Genomic DNA, 24,898 nt, shown 5'->3' with positions numbered 1-24,898 from the left:
CACAGACAGATAGTTAAAACGGGTGCTATGACAAGTTGACAACGGGTATTATCAGATTCCCAAGTTGCATCGTTCTCAAGTAGGCCGGTGGCCGACGGACATGTAAAGTAGGCCTATAGGCTACATGATTTGAACATGCACAGTATCATATAATATCAGATCGAAATGTACCCTCTCTCTTGTTTATCCCCAAAATGACAGGTTTTTAGCAATTTATAGAAATATTGGGTCTTAAATGTAATTTAAAATATATATTATATTGTAATGCAGAGTGAAGTGAATTAAACACAGGGGTTCCCTTGATTTTATTAGTTTAATGAGTTAATTAAACAGTCAGTGTGTAAGTGTTCCTTTGATTTTATTGGAGGGATCAGGTGTTTGCAACCGAGGTGTGCAAAGCTAAACTGTCCTTCAGACAAAAGCTGTCTCTCCAGCAAAAGCAGCCCCTCTCTTCCTGCTTATTCTTCTTCTCCCTCACCTTTTCCACCCCTTTAAACTCTCTAACCAAAGTACGTTAAAGGTATATTCAGTGATTTCACTTAATTCAAATATCACTTATTTTTTTGTGATAATCCTCCGTACTATAGTGTGCTGACCATATAAGGAGTTTCTCCCTGTCCCCAGTTAACCCCTGGGGTCAAAAAACCTTAGGTTTCGTTTTTGGCTAGGTGGCCCAGCCTTCATCCAATCAGGATAGAGGGGCCTTCCACCAATCATGATCGAGTGGGGGCGGGCCTGGTTGTGTGTGATGTTGGCCTGTCGTGTGTCCCCCCACTGTAGTGCATGCATGTGCACATCTTGTTACCGGGGCGGACCAGGGTTTTTCCCAAATCACCCAAATCACTGAATGCTCCTTTAACCCAAAACTATTCCTGCACACCTCCCTCCAATAAAATCAAGGGAACGCACTGTTTAATTAACTCTCTGCATTACTGGTACTGTACAGTATGTAGGCTATTTGGCCCCTCAATTGGACGGTGTCGCATGCCACAAAGAAGGTAGCCTCGGTCCCAGCTTTTTTGGCAGCTTTTTTGGCAAGCAACGCCAAGCAGTCACGTAACCTTGGTGGCGCAGCAGACTCGAGTCATTAATGTAACAGACACTGTGTGCATACTAATACAGTATCATCCTTTTTGCATAACTGATTGATTATTGGATATTTATTTCACTCTGAGGTACAAATAACTTTTCCTATGGTAGAAAACCTTAAATAGTATAAGATAAGCTTTTTGGAATTAGTGTTTTTGCTTATTTTACACAGATATGCTGTATTATGACCTGGGGACACAAATGGCACTGAATACTTGGAATGGCCCAAAATGTAGAAATGTACCGATAGTGGCGTAAAACAGATTTCCCATGAAATGTAGCATTTAAAGTAAAATTGTACTCAAATACAGACAGTAATGCACTTTCAAGGCACCATAGTGACAATAGAGCCAGTAGGCCTACTGCCAGTACCATGTCATTGTCGAGTCACTCATAAGTTAGTACGAGCAGCTAAATGCCAAAATTGTAATTGTAAAGTATAATATAATCACATTTTTTAATTACTGGATGTATCTATTAGTGAATAGTTAATTTTCCAAATGAAGGCTACTCTGACTAATTTGTGGGTGCCATCAAAGTTATAAACTTTCTTTATACGATTTCCTGTATTTTCTTTTTATAGAAGTGTATATTTGAACGTCTTAATGTTCTGATTTGAAAATGGTGGACCCTGATTTAAACAAGTCATGTGCTTTTCATGGTTTCGTCCACAATGCAACAGTTTTTGTATGGACTTGTGCTTTCGTTTGAAATGTACACATTTTACATACTGTGAAATACAAAAATCACTCAATACCGTTCTTCACACCACAACACCATCGTATGACTGAGCATAACATGAGCTTCAATGTACTGGTCAGTCTAAGTTATATTTTAAGTATGACTTGGAAGCTGAAGGTTCATGCGAAAATTCATGTTTCTAAGCGCCCATAGATCCCCAAGCCAAACGATTCTGTGCTAGTAGGGACCCAAATGTCATGTATAGTGGTGATATTCAAACAATGCCTTATAACAATTTTACTTATTTAAAATTTTAATTACTCCGTCTCCTGGGGACCCCCACTTTGGAAACCACTGGGCTATGTACAAGTACAACTTATCATTAATTATGAACTAATACTACAGGGTAAAAAATATTTATATCCAGGTTAGACACTACACTGAGAGAAAAAAGAAAAGAAAATCTGGAGGTTTTCAACAAGTTAAATAACTAGAAGACTTTTTTATGAATGCAAAATAAGACCCATTTCACAATCATACTGGAAAAATAAGTCTGAAAGAGAAATGTCCCAGAATCACTGCCAAGTAAATTAATTTAGGCAATCCAGGTTGAGTTTTTAGTCGTTATCGATTCAATGTTGGTTTCATTTCGCAGCGTGATCAATACACGCAAGACTGAAGTTAATGCAACTTTATAAAAGTATTTTTAAACAGCAACTTCATTAAGTTATATTTTTAAGACCTATCAGTCATATTTAAGACCTTTAAGACAATTTCTCCTCTGGAGTCGGCCATATTTTGCCTTTTTAAACAAAATGTCAGATGGTTTTAAAGACCTGTGTCATGACATCTGTATACTGTATATTCGCTGTACAACACATCCAGGATATGATTAGGTTGCAGATGTGAGTGCACCACTACGGAAGACAATCCCTTAACAAATGACACAAGACGGGGACAAAATCCATAAATCATAAAATAGGAAGTCCTATAAATTTAAATCATGCATTTGCTATGATTCATAAACCATAACAAAACATGTCTGTACAAGGAAACACTCAAGGGCATAATTCCCTTAGCTTTTTTAATACGTTGTTGTATATATAGATGGTTCATCCATACCCCAACCAAAAGCTTGAGACTTTCACGATAAGTCCAATTGTACATGCTTCAATGAAGTATCCAATTGTACTTTCAGTGCTCACAATCAAAATGTCCTCCTGTACCCAAAATGAACACCAAGAGCATTCTCTTTTTCCAATCTAGAATGTTTCCGAGGTTGGCAAAGTTATCTTGCATATTTTATCCTAATCCACACCGTAACCAAATACATGTGACAACCAGTCATTACAGGAGAAATTGCTTGCAAAGTAACATTACAGCCATTTTGTTTTTAAATAGTCTTAATTGATTTAAAAAATTTGCAGTCTGATACAGAAGGCTAGGAGACCTGAACAATATGAAAGTGCTAGTCATTAATTTACAGAGATCAGGCATCACATAGTGCTATGAAGTATCCAATATGCTACATATGAATACAGTTGTTGACACCTTACAAATGCCTCTAGCTGTTTTGCAAGGCTACTCGAAAATCAATAACCTTGGCTTGTATGTACATAACGTAATTTGTCAATGCAGGAAAAAAAACGTAGATAACACTACTGCCGGAGGTACAATCCTACCACGGCCGTTTGGCCTAAACGGTTATAACGATGAAATATTTAGTCCTCATATCAATTTCAAATTGTTAAGCCCCTAATTTTGTTTTGAGTGAGAAAAAAAAAAGAGTTGCCGCCATGGTATCCCGTCCACACAGACTCTAGAGGACGTTGTTCAGAGCTTTTTTTCCTCTCTTGCGTCGTGCTCAAGTTCTTGGTTTGTTTTCCCCAGCCATTGGTTGCATTTGGTTGCTTTCCCGCATCTTCTGAAGCTAGTATATCCAATTTGACAGATTGAAGAATGACTGAGAAGAACCAGTTCTGGAGCCACTACTTAAGGGAACAACACAAGCTTTTTTCACTTCACTACAATCAGTCACAGAGTAATAAAAGGGAGAAGGGATCACTCAATTCATTCCTGGAGCACTGCCTCCAAAATTGAAATTAGTTGGCACCACTGGCACTGTGAACTTGTAGCCACCATGTTTCTCGATCATCTTGGATTCTGCAAGCAGACAACAAGTAAATAGCCCAGGATTCCAAATACGCCATATTGGAATTCTTTATTTATTTTCTTTACATGCGTCATATTGGAATTCTTTATTTCTTCATATAATGGAGACGACAGACTTTCTTGGACATACCATGTGCTGCCCGTCTCTGATCTGCAAGTGTGCCAATGTCGTGAAGATGTTTGCCCTGTTCCTCATCAAGGGCTTGTGTGAGTGCCTGGTACCATGCTGGGTCACGGGTCTGGATATCTGCATCAGAAGGGGAAAATGTGATCAGCTCTTTCATACATACATTTGATTATAGAACGGTACGGATAAATGAGCCCATCTCCAATTAAATCTCACACACATTATGACGAGTACTTAAGTCTTCCCAGTTCCCAGGTGATTTAACCTGGGAAGGTTAAATCCATAAAGGGACACTATCCAAATATTGATTGAGTTTATTCTTGAAGATTTTAATAATCAACCATATTTATATAACAAAAAAAAAGTCTGTTTTGGCCTTTCTGTGTTCATTGATGCATTTAGCAGGCAGTCGAGGTGGACAGGTGGGAAATTTGGTATATAGTCTTTTTTATTGGCCTAAAATATTGTCTATATACACAATATAGACAATATTTGTCCAGTTTGTGTGCGCCCAGCAATTACACCCCGTAGGTCCGTAGTTTTTAATTAAAAAAGACTTTAGTTTTAATTCACTGTCTCGGAATCTTGCATCCATCTTGGATTTCCCTCCATTGTACGTAAATGTGCAACAGCGCCCCTAGCGGCCAGGGTTCTTTTGCACATTTACAATGGAGGAAAATGCCAGATTCCGAGACAGAGTGGATCAAAACTCTTTTGAAGAGTTTTTTTTTTTTTAAACTACGGGTGTAATTGCTGGACGCACACAAACCGGACAAGTGGGGCAGCAGGGAAAGCAGCTTAGATTTTGCATTTGTACAAGTTAAGAGTTACTTTGAGGCAGGGATATTCCAAAAATAAGCCATATTCACAGACTCTCGTAGAGTGACGACGTCAGAATCGATAAATACGTCTACAGTCTAAATCTTGGGCTAGGCTTTACTAGTGTTTAATGAAGCTTTTCATTGTTCAAAGTGACTTACTCTGTAGTATGGCTTTGAAGATCTGATACTCATCGACCAAGTTGTCTTCATCATCTACAGCTGTAGTGTAACCCTCTAATGCCGTCTCCTCTGCATCATCTTCCTCCCAGTCCTCGTCATCTCCATCCTCTCCCGCCTGCTTCGCCAGCATTTCCAGGTACTCCTGGCCCTCCTCATCAATGTCATCCTCATCGCTACCCAGCTCAGCTAGGGGTAGTGAAAAAACAGATTTCATTGTAACAGCATTGTATCTGCAGGTCTCCGCAATTAACCTTAAGTAAGCAAGCCTTGCCGAGCCATGAGGCAACAGGATCTCCTGTTTCTGTAGTGTGATTTTTATAAATAATCATTAATCAAAGCAAATCATTTAAGAACCGAAAATTCATATTTCAGACTTGCTAATAATTTTTAAGGTCTTAAGTAAAATTACACCTGAAAGTAGATGAACGTATTGCAGACATTTGCAAAATAAAATGACGTGCTCGACGTATGATAGAATGAGAGGCAATGAGAACAATTTAACACCTACACCTGCAAGATTAACTTTACCAATATCCACTACTTCTATTGCTGTGGATTTGAATGTATATGCTTAGTCCACACCTATTTTAGTAAGAACACAGCGTGCTTTTTTTCTTCTTTTGTTTTAGATATTTTTTAGGGCTTTTTGTTTTGCCTTTATGGCTAGATGTACAGTAGGTTGACAGGAAACGGGGGGAGAGTGTCTCTGGGGGGAGAGTGTCTCTGGGGGGAGGGAGTCTCTGGGGGGAGAGACACGCAGCAAAGATCGCAAAATGCTGTCAGGCTGGATTGCCAGCCTAGGTGCCCGGACCACTAGGCCATCCCGGTCCCACAGCATGCTTCTGGTTGGTTGCTGATGTTACCTAACCTGACTCCGCCAGATGGGGCAGCAGAGAGCACACTGGGTTCCCCCTCCTGCTCCCATCTGGGAACTCTCAGGCAGACTTGATGCTCCGGCCACCAAACGGCCTGGCCAATCAGCGGCAGCTAGAGGCGGGATCAAGGCAGCACTGTGTATGCCTTGATCCCGCCTCTCTGCTGCCCCATCTGGCGGAGTCAGGTTAGATGTTACCGATTGTCTTGCTACAATGAGACATTGTTAAAGTTGAACTTAAAGGGATAGTTCAGATTTTTTTAACTTAAGTTGTATAAAATACTTGCCATTTATATAGTGGTTGCAACTGTATTAATTGATTGCCCGAGTCCCGTGGTGGGAGTTCTGCTCTGGTTTTGGTCAATATCAAGTAGTTCCGGTCATTTTGTGGGGGGCACTGGGGCCACACAGTAAAAGTAAATTAATCCACAAAACGAACGTAATTTGTATTGTTGACCTATTTCTAAAATATTAGCGTGACTTTTGTTCAACTTTGACCCCTCTATCACATGGAACTATTTTGTGGGCGTAGTGATATGGACACAAAAAACATAGTTCTGTGTGATAGAGGGGTAAAAAAAGAACGAAAGTTGCACTAATATTTTAGAATTAGGTCAACAATACAAATGACGTTAGTTTTGTGGATTAATTAACTTTTACTGCGTGGCCCCCAGTGCCCCCCACAAAATGACCGGAACTACTTGATATTTCACCAAAACCAGAGCAGAACTCCCACCATGGGACTCTGGCAATCAATTAATACAGTTGCAACCACTATATTAATGGCAAGTATTTCATACAACTTAAGTTCAAAAAATCTGAACTATCCCTTTAACTAGGATTTATTGCTTTTTGCTGGCTCCACCTCCTGCCGTAGTGGGGAAAACGTCAGGCTCTACTCTCCATAGACAATGCATTGAACCTTGCCTTTCATAACACAGTAGCGAAATACAGCTGCTGGTGTCAATTAGGCATTAATGTGGGAAAAACTGATTTTAATACGTTTTAATATCCTGCATAAACACTGAACAGCACCACCCCTCCCTCAACTGTTCTTGAACGCCGAGAACACACTTTCTAGCATTTTACCAGTCTCATCCTCTTCATCTCCATCTCCATCATCGTCATCGTCATCATTCTCATGTTCGGCTCGACATGCATATGCCCTCTTCAGACCATTAAAGAGCAGGATAGCTGCAGGTAGCAGCTGGCCGGCCACCTGGTTGATAGCCTGGGGTCTTTGTTCCAGGTCAATTAGAGCACAGAGGCCGAGAACGCACATCTTCCTGTCATGGAGGCTGTTTGAGGGGAAATTAAATGCTTTCAATATTTCCATAATGCATAAACTAGGAAAGCATGGTCAATGTGATGTTTACACTGGGACAGACAGTGGGAGGAGATGAGTTGCAGACTATACAGTAGCTGAGACAGATCTTGCATCCTTACATTATCCTGTACACAAGTTAGACATTTTGAACATGAATTAAAATGATGCGTACTAAGGTAAAATTAGTTGATTTACAGCAGAGAAAGTGGTCGAGTGTCCTTTTGCCATGTTCACACTAGCGAGGACAAAGCAACAGCCTATTAGTCATTTTCAATGGAAGCTAGCTACATGAAGCTACAAACGCCCAACACAATTTGCCGTGTGGTGGGTGTGATGTGGCACAAATCAAAGTTGAGATGGCTTAAAAAAAAGAAATCAGTGCTCTAATGGTGTAGTAAAGCATCGATCAACCATGAGAGTAACCCTACCCTTTCCATTTACATGTTGTAAACAAACATTAAAGTCCATGAACTCTTGAGGCAACACTGACTCGACACGTCGACAGCAATATAGCAGGACACTCTTGACCGTTTTTAAACTTTTGTCACCACTAGGGTTAGGGTGACAAAATGAATGCAGCATTAGGTTGTGTCCACCAATGCATTTTTTCCCACCCAGCTGAAAACGCAAGACGCTCTTCTAAAACACTCACCCAGCTGGAAGAGTTGGAAATATTTTAACTCCATCCAGGACCACATAAAAACACCAGGTGTGAATGAGTAGTGCAAAGTAGACGCTCAGTGCTCATCACTTTTGTGCTGCAGTTTAACATAGCGTAAATATGTGGCACTGACATGGCATTGTAAACAACTCAAAATATACACTGCATTCAGGAAAACATACCTCGGTGGACAAAGACCTTTAGTCTAAAAGTAATCAAAAACACTTTTCAAATCAAGGGATTATATTTGAAACAGGACTTACCCAAGGAAGCAATCAACATCTTTGAGCCACTGGGTAATAAAGTGGTTAGTGATGGGCTCTGTGTTGTTGGGAAAGCGTAGATTCTCCAGGGTGTTGAGGAGCAGAGGGGGGCTATAATAAAGACCAGCGATGGCAACTTGCAAGCACATAGTCCTCAACTCACTGGTTTTCACTTCCTTTGTCAGCCGCTCCAATGCAGCAGCCACAAACAAGGGCACAACCTGCAAGGTGTGAGTTGTTAAAGGGGCATTCCACTCATTTTCAACATTTTACTATGTCATTAATATACCTTAGAGCTGTTGTGAAGAAATAATAAAAAAGTCCCCCTATTCTGTGTTTCCTAGAACTGGAGGTCTGACAAAAATCATTAAGATGGTGAATCACATCTTGATGATGTTAATGATTTTTTTGTTAATGATTTTTCTAGGAAACACAGAATGGGGGGGGACTTTTTTTATTGTTTCCACACAACACCTAAGGTATATTAATGACATGGTAAAATGTTGAAAATTAGTGGTATTCCCCTTTAAGTTAATCAAATTTGAGTGTGAGATTTCATGCCTGCCTAACAAGACTGTTATACTGCATGGGTTTTGCGCCAACAGAGGATTATTTGTGTTCTTGTGGAATGTGCTGACCTGATCGATGCCACGGCCTTTGCACTGCAGAATGATCACCTCCAACAGTTTAGCTGCATGACACTCTGGGTCCTCACCTGGATCCCCTGTCAGGACCTGTGTTCAATTAAACAGGTCAACTTCCTAGTTCAGCACAGAACAGCAGTCATTTAATAATTTGCAACCACAGAAACTACTGTTTTGTGTTGAACCCAAATAGTATTATTTTACCTTCTTGCACATGCTGTAGATAATCTCAAGGTACTTGGTGTCAGACAGGAGAGTATCTGTATCCACTGTGACATAGTTGTGAAGGAGAGGCATCATATCTGAAACAGACATCCATGTATCAAACAAAATAAATAAAGAACGAAGGAAAAAAGGGGGGAGAGAGAGAGAGAAGAAACCCATTTAACATTATAGTTCCAAGTGTTTAGGATATACTAGTTCATTATTAAGTAGGCAGATGTTTTTTTCACATTTGCATACCTGTAAAGTAGTCAAAACCATCCGCCTGGAAGACTTCAAATACAAGGGGAAGGAGCTGCCACATCTGTGGAGACACCTGCTGGCATGTCAGGCTGTGGGCCAGGGACAGGATCTCCTCATAGAACTCTGAAATATATCCAGTAGAAAGAAATTGGTCCCTGGCATGTGTTGACTAGACTAGAAGTTAAACACCACCCAGGTGGAATGTGGCGGTACAAGAGTAACCAGACCTGCTTACCCAATACATGTTGCTGCAGCACTGTACCGATCACCTGTAGACAGATGCCTTCCAGCTGCTGTGTGATCTGACAAAACACAGCAAAAGATTGGGAGTGAGTCTGCAGTTCTGATTGCAATGGGCTGTTCATTCCATAGTTTTAGAGCCAGAAGGGAGAAGAGTCCTTTCTTCACATGCTGCCGTGTAAAGATTAGTGACTAATGATAGCTCATTTTCATTCCATGTCCCAATCATGCACTGTGGAATAAACTACCTTACAACTAAATTACAAGCTCTAAACAGTTACTAAAACGGTTTAAATTCTTGTAAATTTTTGAGGGGCACTAGCCCCTCCTATATACAGGTTTAATGTTTGTTTTTAGTTCAATGTTTGAACACCATTGACAATGAAGAGAAATTAATGTTTGATTTTAGTTCAATGTTTGTTTTAAAAACGCCATTGACAATGAAGGGAACATCATCTTGTCCCTAACAAACATTAAATGCCATTAACAATAAAGAGAATTTAATGTTTGTTTTGTCACCGTTTGTTTTACATCACCTAATCATAGCAACATGAGTTAGACTTTAATATAGTAGCGCCCCTCACTTCACACAGGTGTGATCTTTTGAAATTACACCTAAAATTCCACTGACTGCCTTTCTCCAAGCAGCAGCAGACCCATGTTGCCACAGGACTATTTCTGGAAGCCTCCTCAACCCCTGAGGTATTTTGAAGGGGGTAAAAGAACAGAACGTGTGTTCCTAAGAGTTGGTGGGTGGCTGACATGTGCTGGCATTAGCATTACAGAGCCGCCTTTCCAGTGGAAGTGACGTCCTAACAGTGTGTGCATGTGGGTTGTGCTGACCTCTTTGTGGTCCTCCACCACACTCAGCAACGTATCGATGGTGTTGAGGATTCCCATCGCCGTTACTGCTTTGTCATCACCGCCCTCCTCATCAGGCCCCGTTTGAATCACCTGGTTGAATGTCATAGCCTATTGTGGGAACACAAAGAGATGTCAGCTGCTGCTAAGTGTGCATTCATAGATGCTATTAAATTGTAGTAGTGCTGGGCAATCTGACTTGGAAATGATTTGTCGAATAGGTACCGTCTACCTCAATGCTTTTAATAAGCAAATTACTTTGGTAGACTATATCCCCACATACATACATACATACATACATACATACATACATACATACATACATACATACATAAAATGTTAATGTCATTCAAATACTCCCATCGTACAGGAGAATTTGATGAATTGTCCAATCCTACATTACGAACAAAGCAGACATTTCCTTTAGTGTATTGTGTGATAATCAGTGCACTTACCAAGTGCTGTGTCATCTCCACAGCAATGGGAGTGACCTCCTCACTGTATTCACAGATCATCTTCTGTATGACGTTGGTGAGATCATCATTCTCAGTTTCCCTGACAATGTGCAGGAGTGCCTGCATCACTGGCCGGATGAAGGGGACGATGTACTCTTTGGCTGAGGAATACGGTGCAATGGTATTGTTAGCAAGAAAGCAAAATCTACTGATGGAAAATCAAGAACAATGCCTTTCGAGTTTCTAAAGTGAATTCATGTATGGTCATTTCCTGGCTCAGCCCCGATATTCAAAGGCCCCAGAAGACTCGTTAAGAACTGGGACAGGGTCTGGGAGATTTACCATTGTATTACTCTATTATCAGAGTTGCCCTTACTGCTGCACAATGTAACACAATATTGAATGGTACAACATCCATATTACAAGAGTTGTTTCAGCCTGCTTGCTGACTAAAGGTTTCTGGAGCTGTACATAATTTCAGTTCGACAATTCAATTTCCATGTCAAAGGAAAGCTTTAATTTTATTCAAAATACATATTGTAACATGCCAGCCCTATTTAGTTTTCTTTGTACACAGAAAAATACATAAAAGTAAATCATTATTTCAAAAACACTCCATATTCTATCAATTTTGTCAGCCCGTTGCAGTGATCAGTTTAAACAGGCAAAATAGTCAAACACATTCTTAGATTAATTTATCTGTTTAGTTAAGGCAGCGGTTCCTAAACCTTTTTGGCCAAGCACCTCCCGTTACCTCCCGATCTAGCTGACACACCCCCCCCACATGGAACTATACATTGCATAAGCTATATAAAGACATACATTTCTATTTTTATCCATATATATGCACATATATGAACCTGAATATGGCATATATATGCAGCATATAGGCTATACTCTGCATATACTTGCCATATATTGGCATAATGTTAATATATTTAAAATAAAACCATAGCACCACCTTTAGCCTTTTCATGTCGCGCACCCCCTAGAAGGCACCCACGCACCACAAGGGGTGCATGCACCACAGTTTGGGAACCACTGAGTTAAGGTAATAAAAAAAAATCATGTCATGAAACAGTGTATGCGAGCAGTTAGTTGAAGGTTTCAATTAGCTCACCTTTCTCCTGATTGCTGATGAGGACCTGTAGGGCGATGGCAGCCTCTACCTTAACAGGCATTTCATTGTCGTTGATGAGACAGAGACGTGTCAATTCAAGGGCCGTCTGCAGATTCTGGTCACTCTTGAACTTCACCTCACAGAAGTAATGCAAAACCCAGCAGGCCTGTGAGGAAAAGTCAAAGAGTTGAGAAACTCTACAGGGACAACTAAAAGGTCCCAATATAAGAATATAAAGCATATAAAGTATCGCGGACTGAGCTTGTGGTCCCACCACTGTGGAATATCACTTACTCTGGCTCTCATGTAGCCCAGTTCACTGCGGAACAGGGGGAAGACGTGATTCTGTAGCATGAACTCCATCTGGTCCTTATAAATCTTTTTCTGTTTAGCAGGAGAAAGAACAGTCAGCTACACAGTACACAAGGCATCATCTACCAAATGACCAAATAATGTGGCACCACAGTGCCATCTGGTTTATCTCCCATTTGGATGGAATGGCAAAATTAACCAACTAGCCAATAATCACCTACAATAATCCTAAAAGCCTAAAAAAAGAAAGAAAGGACACAAATCTGTTCAAGACTAAGCTCTACTACTACAGTTTCACTAAGAATAAACAACAGTAGAATATAAAAATAAGTTACCATAAAAAAAAGTACCGGTAATAAAAACAAACAAAATTTCAAGGGGTTGTCAAAGAAGCAGTCAAGGCCTCACCTTGAGCAGAATTTCAGCTAGTGAACCTATCATATGGAGGGCACCATCCTTTTTCCTGGGGTCAGAAGCAGGCTCAGTGAGGATCTGGTAGCAGAAGCCCATTGTCTTTTGAAGGACCTGAAACAGAAAATAACATACCGTATATTTGAATGTACTCCATCTAAAAGGTATCTTTGATCCATAGTACACTTAAATAGCACATTTTCCTTGCATCACATCACAGCACCAGATCCATGCTGATGATGGACGTTTCCCTCCGAACCAACCCACTTGAAATTGAGGGCAAGTTCAAAAGGTTTACCTAGGGAGTTGACCAAGAATGCCATCAGCTCACCTCTTTCCTCTTGTTGCAGGAGGTAAAGAGGAGTGTCTGTGCTGCTGTGGTGGGGGAGATGAAGTCCTCAAACACATCTGAAGGGATGATTAGATAGATTTAGTACACTAACCCAGCATCAACTCTCCTTGATGCTCTCCAGTCCTGCATCTCCAAATAGCATTCAGTTTAGTTGAGAGACTGACTCTTTCAGCTTACCAAACTTCATGCGGATGTACTCGTATGGGTCTTCCTGCCACAGTTCCTCATCACTGTCCGTGTAACACATCAGTGGGAAAACCACATCCTGAATGATGCCCTGAAATAAAAACAAGCAAAGCCAGAAACGTTTCACTGAAAGGAAAAAGGCACAACGATAGCATTTTCTAGTATATGCTTAAAAACTACTACTGACCTAAGTTATTGACCAATAACAGTAATTGACTGATAATTATTTCAAGCAAAGATAAAAAGCGTAGAATGACATTCTCTTATACATTTTTGTTTGGCTTCATAGACACCAATTATGTGTACAATCAAGTTCTCAGCTTGATATCAATGTCAGCGACACCCATATCACTGTAGATACTGAAGACAACCAGTTTATCCATAAAACATAAGGGCACCCTGATTACAACATGATCACAACATTATACAAAATACAATATCATTTTAAATAAAGTGTAATAGATCCAACACATCCATCTTATATTTTGTATCTACACACACAGCATTTATACCTGGATATGAGGCTTCAGGTTTTTCCAGGTAATGGCATGTGCAATGCCCTGGTTGATATAATTAAGTGTCTGTTGGAGTACTCTGGGGGCCACGTATTGCTTCTCCTTGTACTCATATAAAACTTTCAGTAGAACCTAAAAAGATAGAAGATCAAAAACAAGCATGTTTGAGAATTACAACAGACAGCTTTCAGAGACAATCCAGTCAGTTACTGTGGGGAGAAGAGTCGTATTGCTTCATGCATCACCTGTCCTAGTTCTTACCTGTTGTGCAGCCACTGCATATCCTTTGAGGAAAAGTTCTGCAAATTCGACATATTCTTTGGTTGTGTTACCTGGGCTGCCATATCTGTGGACAGAATTAGATTTTGTTATTTGCACCAAAAACATAGCAGCCGCATTGGTACAAGTGCAAAGAACACTAACTGATATGGCTGGATTAGATACCTCTCAAACAGCCTGGCCAAGATGTGAAGGGCCCACTTCTTACACTTCCACCAGGGCAGCTCAGGCCTCTCTTCCTCATCCACCTGCATGGTCTCCTGTAGATAATATTGAAAAGAGAGGAGCAGCCAGGCTGTGTAAAACCCCTGAGCAATTTGTAAACGGCTATTTTAGTAGTATTAGTATAGAATATTATGTATGCATGCATTTTCTGTCCTCACCGGAGGCACAGCTCTGTCCACTACAGTCTTCAGGATCTCCATCCATTCGGTCAGGTTCTGTCTGTTGATGAGCTCCAATGGGAGGTTGTACTGTGGACACACAACCAGACCATGGTCTCTTCAAAACACAGGTCGGAGGGGGATTTAATTTGATGATAATGCATTCTGCTGAGGAAATGGCACAGACATGACCAGCAGATGCCTTAAGCTGTGCTATTATTGTACACAGGGCTGCCCCTGTGAAGTAAACGGCTTGGTTTACCACCAAAAAAGTTACACCAATTTACAACCCTGCACAGCAGAGCAGCAGAATCCATTTCATACCATTGTGTTTTCTCCTGCTGACTGGTAGAGCATAATACTGTCAAAAGAAACTTATGGAAAAGATGGGATATGTTTCCTGCAAATACCTGGAACAAGGCATAAAGTATCTTGAAGATCTGTTTCTGCACCAGAACAGAGTCACTGGAAGGATCAGGCAGTAACTGGATGAAGCGTTCCTTCAGCATAGGCATAAAGATGTGCATGGCAGCCACCAAGGGTTGGCGCTCATCCGGTTTCTTATATCTGTTTCACACACACAGAAAAAACACAAAACATACATCTTAACTCATAGGCCTGCTGTAGTGGTGTGTTTTTAAGATGTTCAGTTTAGGGATGTTGGTAACGGTTAATTTCCCAGCCGGGTAACCGATCGCATTATCCGGTTAATTAACAGATACATTTATCCTCCTTTTAAAAGACAAACAAAAAAGCAACATTTAACAACACATAAATTGCTGTAAGCTTAAATAAACAATCAAATAATCAAATAAACATCAATAAACAAAGCATCAATCTGCACGCATGAATCTGCGGGTCTACCTAGTACAGCTATATGGGGTCCACTGAGTCCAAAGAATAAATAAATACAACGCTGTCGTGTCCAGTCCAGATCTGAGCAACCTACCTATAAAGCCACTGGCCACTTGGGCTAAGCCTTTTTTTTTTTATTAAGGAAGATCAACATGCACTTCAACTAGAGTTCTCATTTTCTGCCCGAACCCGGCCCGGCCCGGCCCGACATTTTCGGGCCGGGCCGGGCCCAAAACATTATGTTAATTAGTCGGGCCGGGCCGAGCCTCGGGCTCTGTGATTTTCCGTGATTTTTTATTTTTTCTTTCTCTTTCTCTCCTTTTTTCAAGAATGTTGTTATAATAAAAATAGCAATTCTGTTATTTGTGTAATGTGTAGGCTACAAGTATGTATTTTATTATAAAGAGGGCTGCGCTATTCACTTAATTGTGACAGGAGGAAGACGGAGGAGTGGAGGCGGGGGGCTTGTATTACTGACTGCGCGCAGGCATGAGCAGAGAGAAGTGAACGGTGGGGTGGTTGTTTATACCGCTGGCTGGCCTCTGGTTTGCGGCGCACCAAATGAGTTTCACTTCATATGCTAAATGTTTTATAAATCAATCGGATTATCACACGCTATCGTGTGACTGCAACATGACAAACAGTTGCACTGAGCCATCTCGTTAAACCCAGCTGGCTGCGATGAATAACCTAATCAGATTCATTATGCCTAATCAACGTCATATAGTCACCAACCGATCCATACAATTCTGTAGTGTATGATGACCACGCAATGTTACAGTCCACTGCTGGCTACAGGCTATTTGATTTCCAAAATGATTAGTATTATAACTGCCGTCCCTCGGTGCGGCGGCGCTCCTCGTTATATGTGCCCGATTTTAAAATAACAGATCTCTAAGCTGTCGAGACACGCCATGAGCGGGTGCGTGGATGGTTTGTAAACTTTGTAGGCTATGTTTGTTCTTTTGGACACCGAACGGGGACGATACTTGGGGTCTTGGACATATGCTTCACTTCAGAGGAAACTAAGGGGAGCTACTCACCACCACTGGAAATGGAATCCATTAGAATGTTATGGAAATTGTACATCTAAGTCTAACGTGAGCTACATAAATCCTTTATTTCGTCGATAAGTCCATTGAACTCCGTTCTCACTCTCACACAGACACACACTGAACCACTGACGGCGCGCGCCGCTGCGCTGGCCATGCATTAAAGTGGCGTTCTTTTTTTTCCTTTTTTTTTGTCGGGCTTTATAGGGCTTCGGGTCTAACATTATGGTAATCTTTAGGGTCGGGCCGAGCTTCGGGCTGACCCAGTTAGGGCCGGGCCGTGCCGGGCTTCACATTTCGGGCCCGATGAGAACTCTAACTTCAACGTGTTCGGTTTGTTGACTTTTCGCTGACGAGAAAACCCTCTGTCCCCATCTGGTAAACACAGATCTATATTAGCACATGGCTAACTTGATAGCCGTGCCACTGCGGGAAGACGGAGAAGGCTGTAAACGTTCTCCAGGCCAATAATGGATTTAATAATGGATTTTAAGTATGTCTCTCCACTTCATTGATACGGTCGACATGTGTTAATCTCGTCTCGCTGTCACTTGCTTTTAGTTAGCTCGAGCGCTGTTCATGCAGCCCTGGAGTGTGACAAGCTGAAGTTTGAAATACATCGATTTAAACGAGCGGTGCAAATAACAGCAATTTTAGGCATGTGTGCAACATGGTAACTGTTTTAAAGTATTGTACAGTGACTACAGTCTCTGTAATGTTTATGTTGTACTATTACTAAAAAACAATCTAAAATAAAGGGATTTAAGATCAGAACACACATTTATTGTTATGCAAATTATCCATGAAGCTGATAAGAATATTCAGATATTTCTTAACGGTCGGCTAACCGGCTACCCGTTGACATCCCTAGTTCAGTTAATATCTCAAGGGCAATTTGTTTAACGGATCAATCAATGGATTAATATGTTTTATTTTAACAAACAGAAGTGAAATAAGGCTTGAACGAAATCCCAAACGTGTTCTTCGAAACTGAAGACTTACTCATAGTTCTTGACCAGCTGATAGAGGCAGAGCAAGATGCCCAGCCATCCTGCACTGTTGTCCGACTGTAGATAGAAGCCTATCTTGTCCACAATGGTTGTCCACTTGCCAGGGTAGTCATGCTTGATCATGTGGTGGATGCATGTTGTCAGCTGGACCCTGAGAAGGAAACGAGGACAGTTTTAGGCTGGGGGTGGGAGTGGGAAGGAACAAGCATGACTGATAGATGATGAATTGGAAGACAATCCTGCTCAGTTCTCTCCACCTCCACTGCGTTACCTGATGCGCTCGGGCGAGTGTATGATGGCCTCCACAATATTGTCTCGAATGAACACCCTGTCCTCCTCTGGTATGTTGTTGGTGACCGGTGTCTCTGTGCCTGCATTCTCTCCTTCACTCCAGTGCTGAGTTATCATGTTCTTAAGGTAAATCACACCTAGATATAGACAGAAACATTTGTATGTTCATATGCATTTATATTTCCCTTGTAGAGGAAATCTGCTTTTCGTAATTGTAGATTTCCTGAACGCTTATTCATATAAAAATTGGCCAAACCAATTTCAAATAAATTGATTGTTTTGTTCATAGCATATTTTATTCCACCCTTTCTCTTAGCACCTTAGCTTGCAGAACTTCATACCAGCGAGTTGAAACTATAAAAGCAGTCATTAGTTGCGGAAAGGACTGAGTCGAAGACACTAGCCGTGGTTAGTCAGAGGTCTAGGTATGAGGGAAACCATCATAAGATGACAGGATAAAGTCATATGATAAGATGGCACTTTCAGAATACTCACTCATATTTAAACTAAGGAATTACTGAGAACTCAATGTGGCAACAGCAAGGTAGTGCATTAATATGTAGCCAATGAGTTGGTCGGTGTGAGCTTGCCACCATTGGTGTCTGAATGTGGGAAGTGAGGACGCTGGCGTCGACTGTTCGCCGTTTCACCTACCAATGTATGAATGAATGAACCATTGTAAAGCGCTTTGAGCACTTGGAAAAGCGCTATACAAATGCAATTCATAGGGTCCATTCACAGTGCACGTTTCCCAACTATCTGTTCCAACTTGTTCATTAGTGCTCTCTGCTCCTACTCCAAGAAAACAAGCTGAAAACTGATGAAGAAACTTGAGGTCCTACAGTAAAGGATTATGAAACAGCAAGCTCTTTATCTCCATGGAATACAAATGTACCCCTCAGGATGTAGTTCAGATGCTCTGAATGTAGCATTCAGGTGTCAACTGGGATTAATAGCCACTGTAGGCCTTCTCTCTGGCTTGTGGAGAGCGACATCTGAGGGAGTGGGAGGGGGGCGAGTGGGGTGGACGCTGACATCAGACTGCTGACACATGTGTCTATGCCCCTGGCTGGGCAGTCATAATCTTGCCTATCAATGCTGACAGAGCATGCCCCCAATCCCATAACCCAGCACTACCCCTGCCCCAGTGACCACACCACTCCCATAGCCAAGGCCATTATCAAAAAGCTGGCGGCTCGTTTTATTTTTAAACAGGAGAAGACAATATCCTCCACATTTTCCAAAACACATGACTAACTTTAAGTCAACGTGACTTATACTTGGGAATAAACAAAACATCCATTTGCATATTAGTATTATGGTGATGTCGTTCCTGCAGTCACTGAAACACAGCTCTGAGTCGGTCAACTTTCAGCAAATGGGCTTCAGTACTGAACCATAACCACATGGGAGGATCCCGTAGCTAGCAACACAGCAGGAACTTCCTCTGTGTGCTTCGAAGAGGTGTTGAGTTAGTCTCCAAGCACATTACCCCAAGGTATGCCAGTTATTCCGAGAGCCTCCCCATGCAAACCACTGCCACCAAATTGTGATGGAATACTTATTACTTGTCATCGCAGACCGAGGTAGGCAATGCCCGATGACTTAAAAATGTCTTCATGTCTAATTACATATTATTAATAGACAGTGCTACAGTGTATATCTCTAATTATTATTACTGCACACAACTAAACCCTTCAGTCTCATAAGAAAACAAGAAAGTCTAATAACAAGTAGCCTCCCTGTCCAATGCTATTGATAAAGTGTATGCTATCGATCAGTGCCACTCATGATGTCTCTTCTCTGCTGTAGGGAGTCAAGCGGTGTTGACATAAGCCAGGGATGCAATAAATTGTTATCTCCAGAACCATTCTGTGGCATGTATTGTCCATCCCGTTACAACCAGTTACACCAGGCAGCATGCACACCTTATGACATAATGCACGTAATGGACACAGTGGGAGCTGTGATTGGTCAGTCAGACACACTTAAGTGAAGTTAAACAATTTATTGCAATGATATTTCATTGTATTTGGTGGTGTGGCTCTGCTCCAATGTCACTACAGATAAGTGTGACAGAACGAGATGACAAAACTCCCAAAGTAGAGCCTAAAGCCTAAACACAGCATTATTACATGACGACATTTTAGCCCTTCATGGTGAGTAACTTAAAGTTCCAGAGATATTAAACATGATAAACCACATGAATCCACACAATTAACCTGCTGACATAGTTAACTAAATGCTGCAAGTAGAGGTGAAAGTGAGCTATGCTGTTCATGTTCAAAAGACAGCCTAGAGATCGAACCATTAGGAATGAGGGTGCATGTGTTGGCAGGTGTAACTGGAGGGTCAATGAGCATGGGACCACCTTGATTTCCGTGCCTGCCTGAACTACCACGACGAGGCATACAGACTAACCCTGTTTGAGGTTGCTTGGAGTTCAGTTGTGCCATAAAGACTACTGTATCTACGCTAGTTGGATAATCAAATTGACATTTTTGCAACTTTCTAAAATGATATGGTGAAAAAAATTATTTAGATGTCTTTCAATTTGCTTTCAGTTTGTTCATATCCATCTGTGAGGGGGGAAATCTATTAACTGTCGAGTTAACAGGGGATCATTGAGGAAATACAGCCAGTTACTCATCACTAATCTAATGCAGTCTGGCTGCATTGGAGTCAGATGCACAGGAGATCATTGGAAAATCGTGTTCCTGGGAACAGCTACTAGGAAAGTAGCTTCATAAGAAGGTAAATAACGTCAAACAATGCTACAGACTAAACATGATGAAATATTACATTTTTGTTCAAATACATTGTTGACATTATAAAAGGAAGTGTTGATGATTTCACAAGTCCAATAATAAAAAAAGACGAGAAGACTGCTATTGCAACTAGTTGCCTCTTCCATCATTCAAATTTAAACAATAATGAACTCATAAACCAGAGGTCCCTGTCACAAAATTGTCCATACAGAGCTATGGCTCTGCTCGGGTTGCATCAATGAGCAAATATAAATAATTTAATTAATCTTAACCACCCCTACACCCACTATTCTGTGGGGAACATTCACTAGAAATAGCCGATCTTGTAGATTTGGTGTAGATGGAAAGAAGAGCAAACCAAGTATAGGGTGTAAGTGGTTAAACACTCAATGTGCTCAGAACATAATGAATAGGAAGATATACAACTGTACTTGTCTTGTACACATGACAATGGATGAAACCCCCTGATATGTAGCAGACCAGACATCTGTAGAATTCATGATCATTTCTCAAGGGAGCAGTCAACTTAAAATGCAATGGCAAGCTCTCTGCTTGGGTGTCTTAAGACATCTATAAATAATATTGGCTGTGAGCAGATCAGAGTTACAAGCACATGAATCACAAGATTAATGCATTAATTATGCAGTCATTACAAAACTTCTGATGGATTATGTTTATGAAACCCAATTTAAAGCGTATGACTCTTCAGCAGCCTTTATAAAGCCGTTTTAATTGTCAAGTGCAAATTTAAGGTTCACTTATTATCTTGTACAGATTGTCAAAATAAATAATTTCAACATTTCATCTGGTTTATTTGGACTCACCTGCTTGCCTGACAGGCAAATCCAGCTGGTCAGACATGGTCACTCGCAGTAGTGTGGACACAAAGTTTACCTGGGTGTGACCCTGTTGATTTGAAGAATTATACAAATTGATCAATGCAAGTCAGAAAACATTAGTATACAGTTATCTACCTCCCAAAGTGACTGATTGGCATGACAAACAACTATCCTAAAAATACCTTATCAGCCACACGATTATGCAATTATTATAATCAAGAGGATTTTGTCTTGATTCATTCGTTTGTGTAAAACAGCCAATTATGAAGCAATAATGACTGAAAGACGGCTGTGTTATTGTCTTTTCACCAGGCTGAAAGGCGAAGACTAGGTTTTCGCCCATGTCCGTGTGTCCATCCGCCCGTCCACATGCAGCTCATTCTAAAGACTTTTTGCAAAAAATTCTATTCCAAATGTGGGGACTGGGGAAGGGCCCATTTTCCCCAAAAAATGTCAAATGGTCTAGTCTAGTGAAACAGGGTTTTGATATTTCAAAACGAATTTGTGGGCGGGACTGCCACAGCCCTTTAAGGCATTTAAGGCTTTAAGCCACCCAGCATGGCAAAGACCTGCCCCTTTTCTAGTTTACAATAACATCATGGCTGGGAGATGTTTACCATACATATACATAGAGCTGAATTAATTCTTCATCAGTCACATGAAATCAGATGTGTGTAAAACTGTATAACAGTAATATAAATTATGATCTACGCGTTGAGTTTCATACATAATGCACTCATGTTCCATTACTTTTACTACTAATGTTCTCGATGCATTGTACTGTGAGCTTCATTTGAGCAGTGTTTGTTATAAACTTGTTATAAAGTACAAAAACAGAGCAGGCAATGGGTAAAGGTACACCTTGTTGCCATCTGTGACTGTGGTACACATTTATCTTTTCTAGTACCAATGAACAATCAAGATCCCAAGGATAGCTACAATGTCCCATGGAGTATAGACACCAAATTAACATAATATATCCTTTGTTTAAAAGACAGTTTCGCCTTCTGGCGCATTCTTTAATAATTTCAATTTATTTTCAGCCCTACCACTGGTATTATGACATTGAAGCTAACCTAGCTAACGTTAACATACGTCAACTACTTTTCACGTCAACATGAAGACTGACCATTTATTTATTTATATGACATGACCTGTGTGTTCATTAAAAACACGCCTGGTTGTCTAATGTTAATGTTTTTCGGTGAAGAAAATGAATGTCATCACTGCTGGATTTGTCACAATGACACGTGAGCAGAGGCGATGTAGCAGGGTTGTGCCAAGCGAGAAGAAAAAAAGACCACGGTATCGTCAGTGATGTCACAACTAAGCGTCCTCGAAAGGAAGTGCTTCCGACTCATGGCCTGCCTTGAACTCATGGCTTTATTTGCTTCAACCGCAAAGTTGCGCCGTTATAGCCTTTATATTTCATCACACGCATATTTTGCAACAAAATAAATGTAGTCAAGCCGAAGCGACACTTGGACAGGATCATAAAATCAAGTATAAACCTTCTGTTCGGGGCTTCATGAAATTACAAGCTACGCACACCATTAACGCTGTTGGTGACATCACTGACCAATCCCTTTGGTATCCATTCTAGGTGGCTGGTTTTCCAACAAGTAGCCACAGCTAGCTTGCTACCATTTAAATTCTCTTGCAGCGGCTCATTACTTAACCCCACCATCAACACAATCACCGTACCCCTCTCAGATAATAAAGTACAATCACAATCCAATCTTTTAGATAGACGAATCACGTTTTCAGTACCAGGAAGCAACACTGACAACCTGTGTGACAAGCTAGCAATTGGCTAGTTAGCATCAGCATTAGCGAGATTTCGACATAATGCTAACATATGACGTGAGGCACTGGCAAGCAAAACAAGCTTGTCATCAAAATAAATAGTTCGATCGCGTCCACGTTGATGATGTGTGCTTTAATCCGTGATTCGGGTGTCAGTAAATGTTACAAGGAGACTGTTAACTGATTCAAGTTAACGACAAGCGGATCCTGTCTGCGCGATGATGATCACAACCATCTTGATGTTGTGAGAGAAACGGACGAGGCCTACATTTACCATCATGATCAAACCAGACTAAACTTTACCTCGTTCAGCTGTCTCTCTGCAGCCTCACGCAGGTTTGGGTCCATGGTGCCCCGAAGGGCCTCGACCAGAACCTCGGGATCCATCGCGAAAACTCTGTTGTGGCTCGGATTTGAGTATTTCAGTGGTCTTATCAGCTCCCAGTCACTGCGCACATGGACGCACGGCTCTCCAGTTACCGGCGCGAAAGGAAGAAGTGAATGGAAGTACCCGGATAGATCAGCGCCAAATCTGTAGAACACGAATATCCGCTGTTCATTGGTGCATTATGGGACTTGTTGTTCACTTGGGTGTTGTTTTGTTTTTTAATCTATTTCAGATGGCACACACACAGAAATGTGGCAAAAACCCCCCTTCGTTTGGTTTCTATATTGATCAATGAAAAAAATCAAAATGAAAAAGGGTACTCAATGCTCATTGCTCACCAATCACCATCCCTCACTGGAACGCCCTACCAACAGTCATTTAAGACATGTGAATCCCTTGACTCCCTCAAAACCACTCTCAAAGGGCACAAGTATAAGGACGGCTGCAATTCGAAACTGGCCACCGTTAAAAAGTCTAGCCCCCCCCTTTTCCCTTCACTGTATATTATCTTTTACCTCCTTTGATTAATTGAAAACGGTGGGCCCTATTGTAAACAAGTGTAATGCTTTATGGTGTCATCCACAGTTAACAGTTTTTATATTGAGTTGTGCTTGAAATGTACCTATTCTGCTGCTGCATACTGTTAATAAATCTTTCAATCAATCAATCAATCAATCAATCAATCAATCACTCTGAGAAAGGTTTGAACATGGTGGACCCTATTGGAAACAAGTGTAATGCTTAATTGGGTCGTCCACTCACAGTTAACAGCCTTTGTATTGAGTTTGTGCTTGAAATGTACTGTAATTCTGCAAACTGTTAATAAATTCTTCAATCAATCAATCAATCAGGGAGATTCATCCACATGAACGGGGTCGGGTCACCGCAATCATCTCAGACTCAGAGCATGGGTTAGGCCTCATGCAGTCCCACATGCTTATTTCCTGTTGTGCATGATATATCAGTAGCTAACAGGAATATATACTCGGATCCAAGCTGTTAGCAATGTAATTCCACTGACAAGGTCTGTACTCTGTAGGCTACTCTGTAACAACAGTAAAACAGGATGATTTGCAGATGATTTTGCAGATTTCTAACAACGTTGGGCAACCTGCAGGCTTGGCTCCAGGATGAAATGGGCCATCCCCAAGGATGAGGTGGCTGTTGAAAATGGCGAGGGGGCACACATCATTTTATATAGTTAAACAATATGTACATTAAACTTAAAGGGGGCAGACGGGCACAATTTGCAACACAATTTGCCCCTAAATCCAGGTCGCCTTGAAAAGTTCGGACCCCTGTTTCGTGAAAATGTGAGAGAGAGAGAGGGGGGGGGGGGGGTGTCAGCCTGTCACACCAACTACCAGACACACCAACTACCAGCAAATTAATTAGTAGGACTATGTTTCCCATCTGAGCATAATAATGGTTTAATCCAACATTGAGACATTACCAAAGAGAGCACAAGCAT

The 24,898-nt window shown here is 41.1% G+C and overlaps 1 protein-coding gene across 2 annotated transcripts; it reads right to left on the bottom strand.

Moving 5' to 3' along the window:
• Nucleotides 1–2,840: 2,840 nt before the first annotated feature.
• Nucleotides 2,841–23,582, bottom strand: ipo7 (importin 7). 2 transcript variants are annotated; one of them, XM_079498058.1, is made up of 25 exons: nucleotides 23,343–23,582; nucleotides 21,219–21,300; nucleotides 17,607–17,763; nucleotides 17,328–17,486; nucleotides 14,829–14,985; nucleotides 14,419–14,508; nucleotides 14,201–14,295; nucleotides 14,018–14,102; nucleotides 13,754–13,888; nucleotides 13,233–13,332; nucleotides 13,035–13,111; nucleotides 12,701–12,817; nucleotides 12,275–12,364; nucleotides 11,981–12,146; nucleotides 10,861–11,021; nucleotides 10,388–10,516; nucleotides 9,540–9,606; nucleotides 9,302–9,427; nucleotides 9,044–9,141; nucleotides 8,834–8,929; nucleotides 8,196–8,416; nucleotides 7,034–7,242; nucleotides 5,050–5,256; nucleotides 4,073–4,189; nucleotides 2,841–3,933 (listed from the first exon to the last, which is right to left on the bottom strand). In XM_079498058.1, the coding sequence occupies exons 1-25, from the start codon at nucleotides 23,424–23,426 to the stop codon at nucleotides 3,836–3,838; spliced, it is 3,123 nt and encodes a 1,040-aa protein (XP_079354184.1). In that variant the 5' UTR covers nucleotides 23,427–23,582; the 3' UTR covers nucleotides 2,841–3,835. The 2 variants fall into 2 exon arrangements, with proteins under 2 accessions (XP_079354184.1, XP_079354185.1); XM_079498059.1 differs by having other exon boundaries at nucleotides 7,019–7,242; nucleotides 23,343–23,566.
• Nucleotides 23,583–24,898: the final 1,316 nt, after the last annotated feature.

The sequence above is a fragment of the Electrona antarctica genome, assembly GCF_951216825.1.
Source record: "Electrona antarctica genome assembly, chromosome: 3".
NCBI lineage: Eukaryota > Metazoa > Chordata > Actinopteri > Myctophiformes > Myctophidae > Electrona > Electrona antarctica.
Note: the sequence above shows the minus strand (reverse complement) of the source record. Positions and strands in the feature narration are given on the sequence as shown.

Bases quoted from the DNA above. Each gene is read 5' to 3' on its own strand.
- ipo7 (XM_079498059.1), bottom strand. From the start codon at position 23,426: ATGGATCCCGAGGTTCTGGTCGAGGCCCTTCGGGGCACCATGGACCCA. The intron at 13,112-13,232 runs GTAAGCTGAAAG...TCATCCCTTCAG, and splicing joins GTACATCCGCATGAAGTTTG to ATGTGTTTGAGGACTTCATC. The intron at 11,022-11,980 runs GTGAGCTAATTG...CGTATTCCTCAG, and splicing joins CATCAGCAATCAGGAGAAAG to CCAAAGAGTACATCGTCCCC.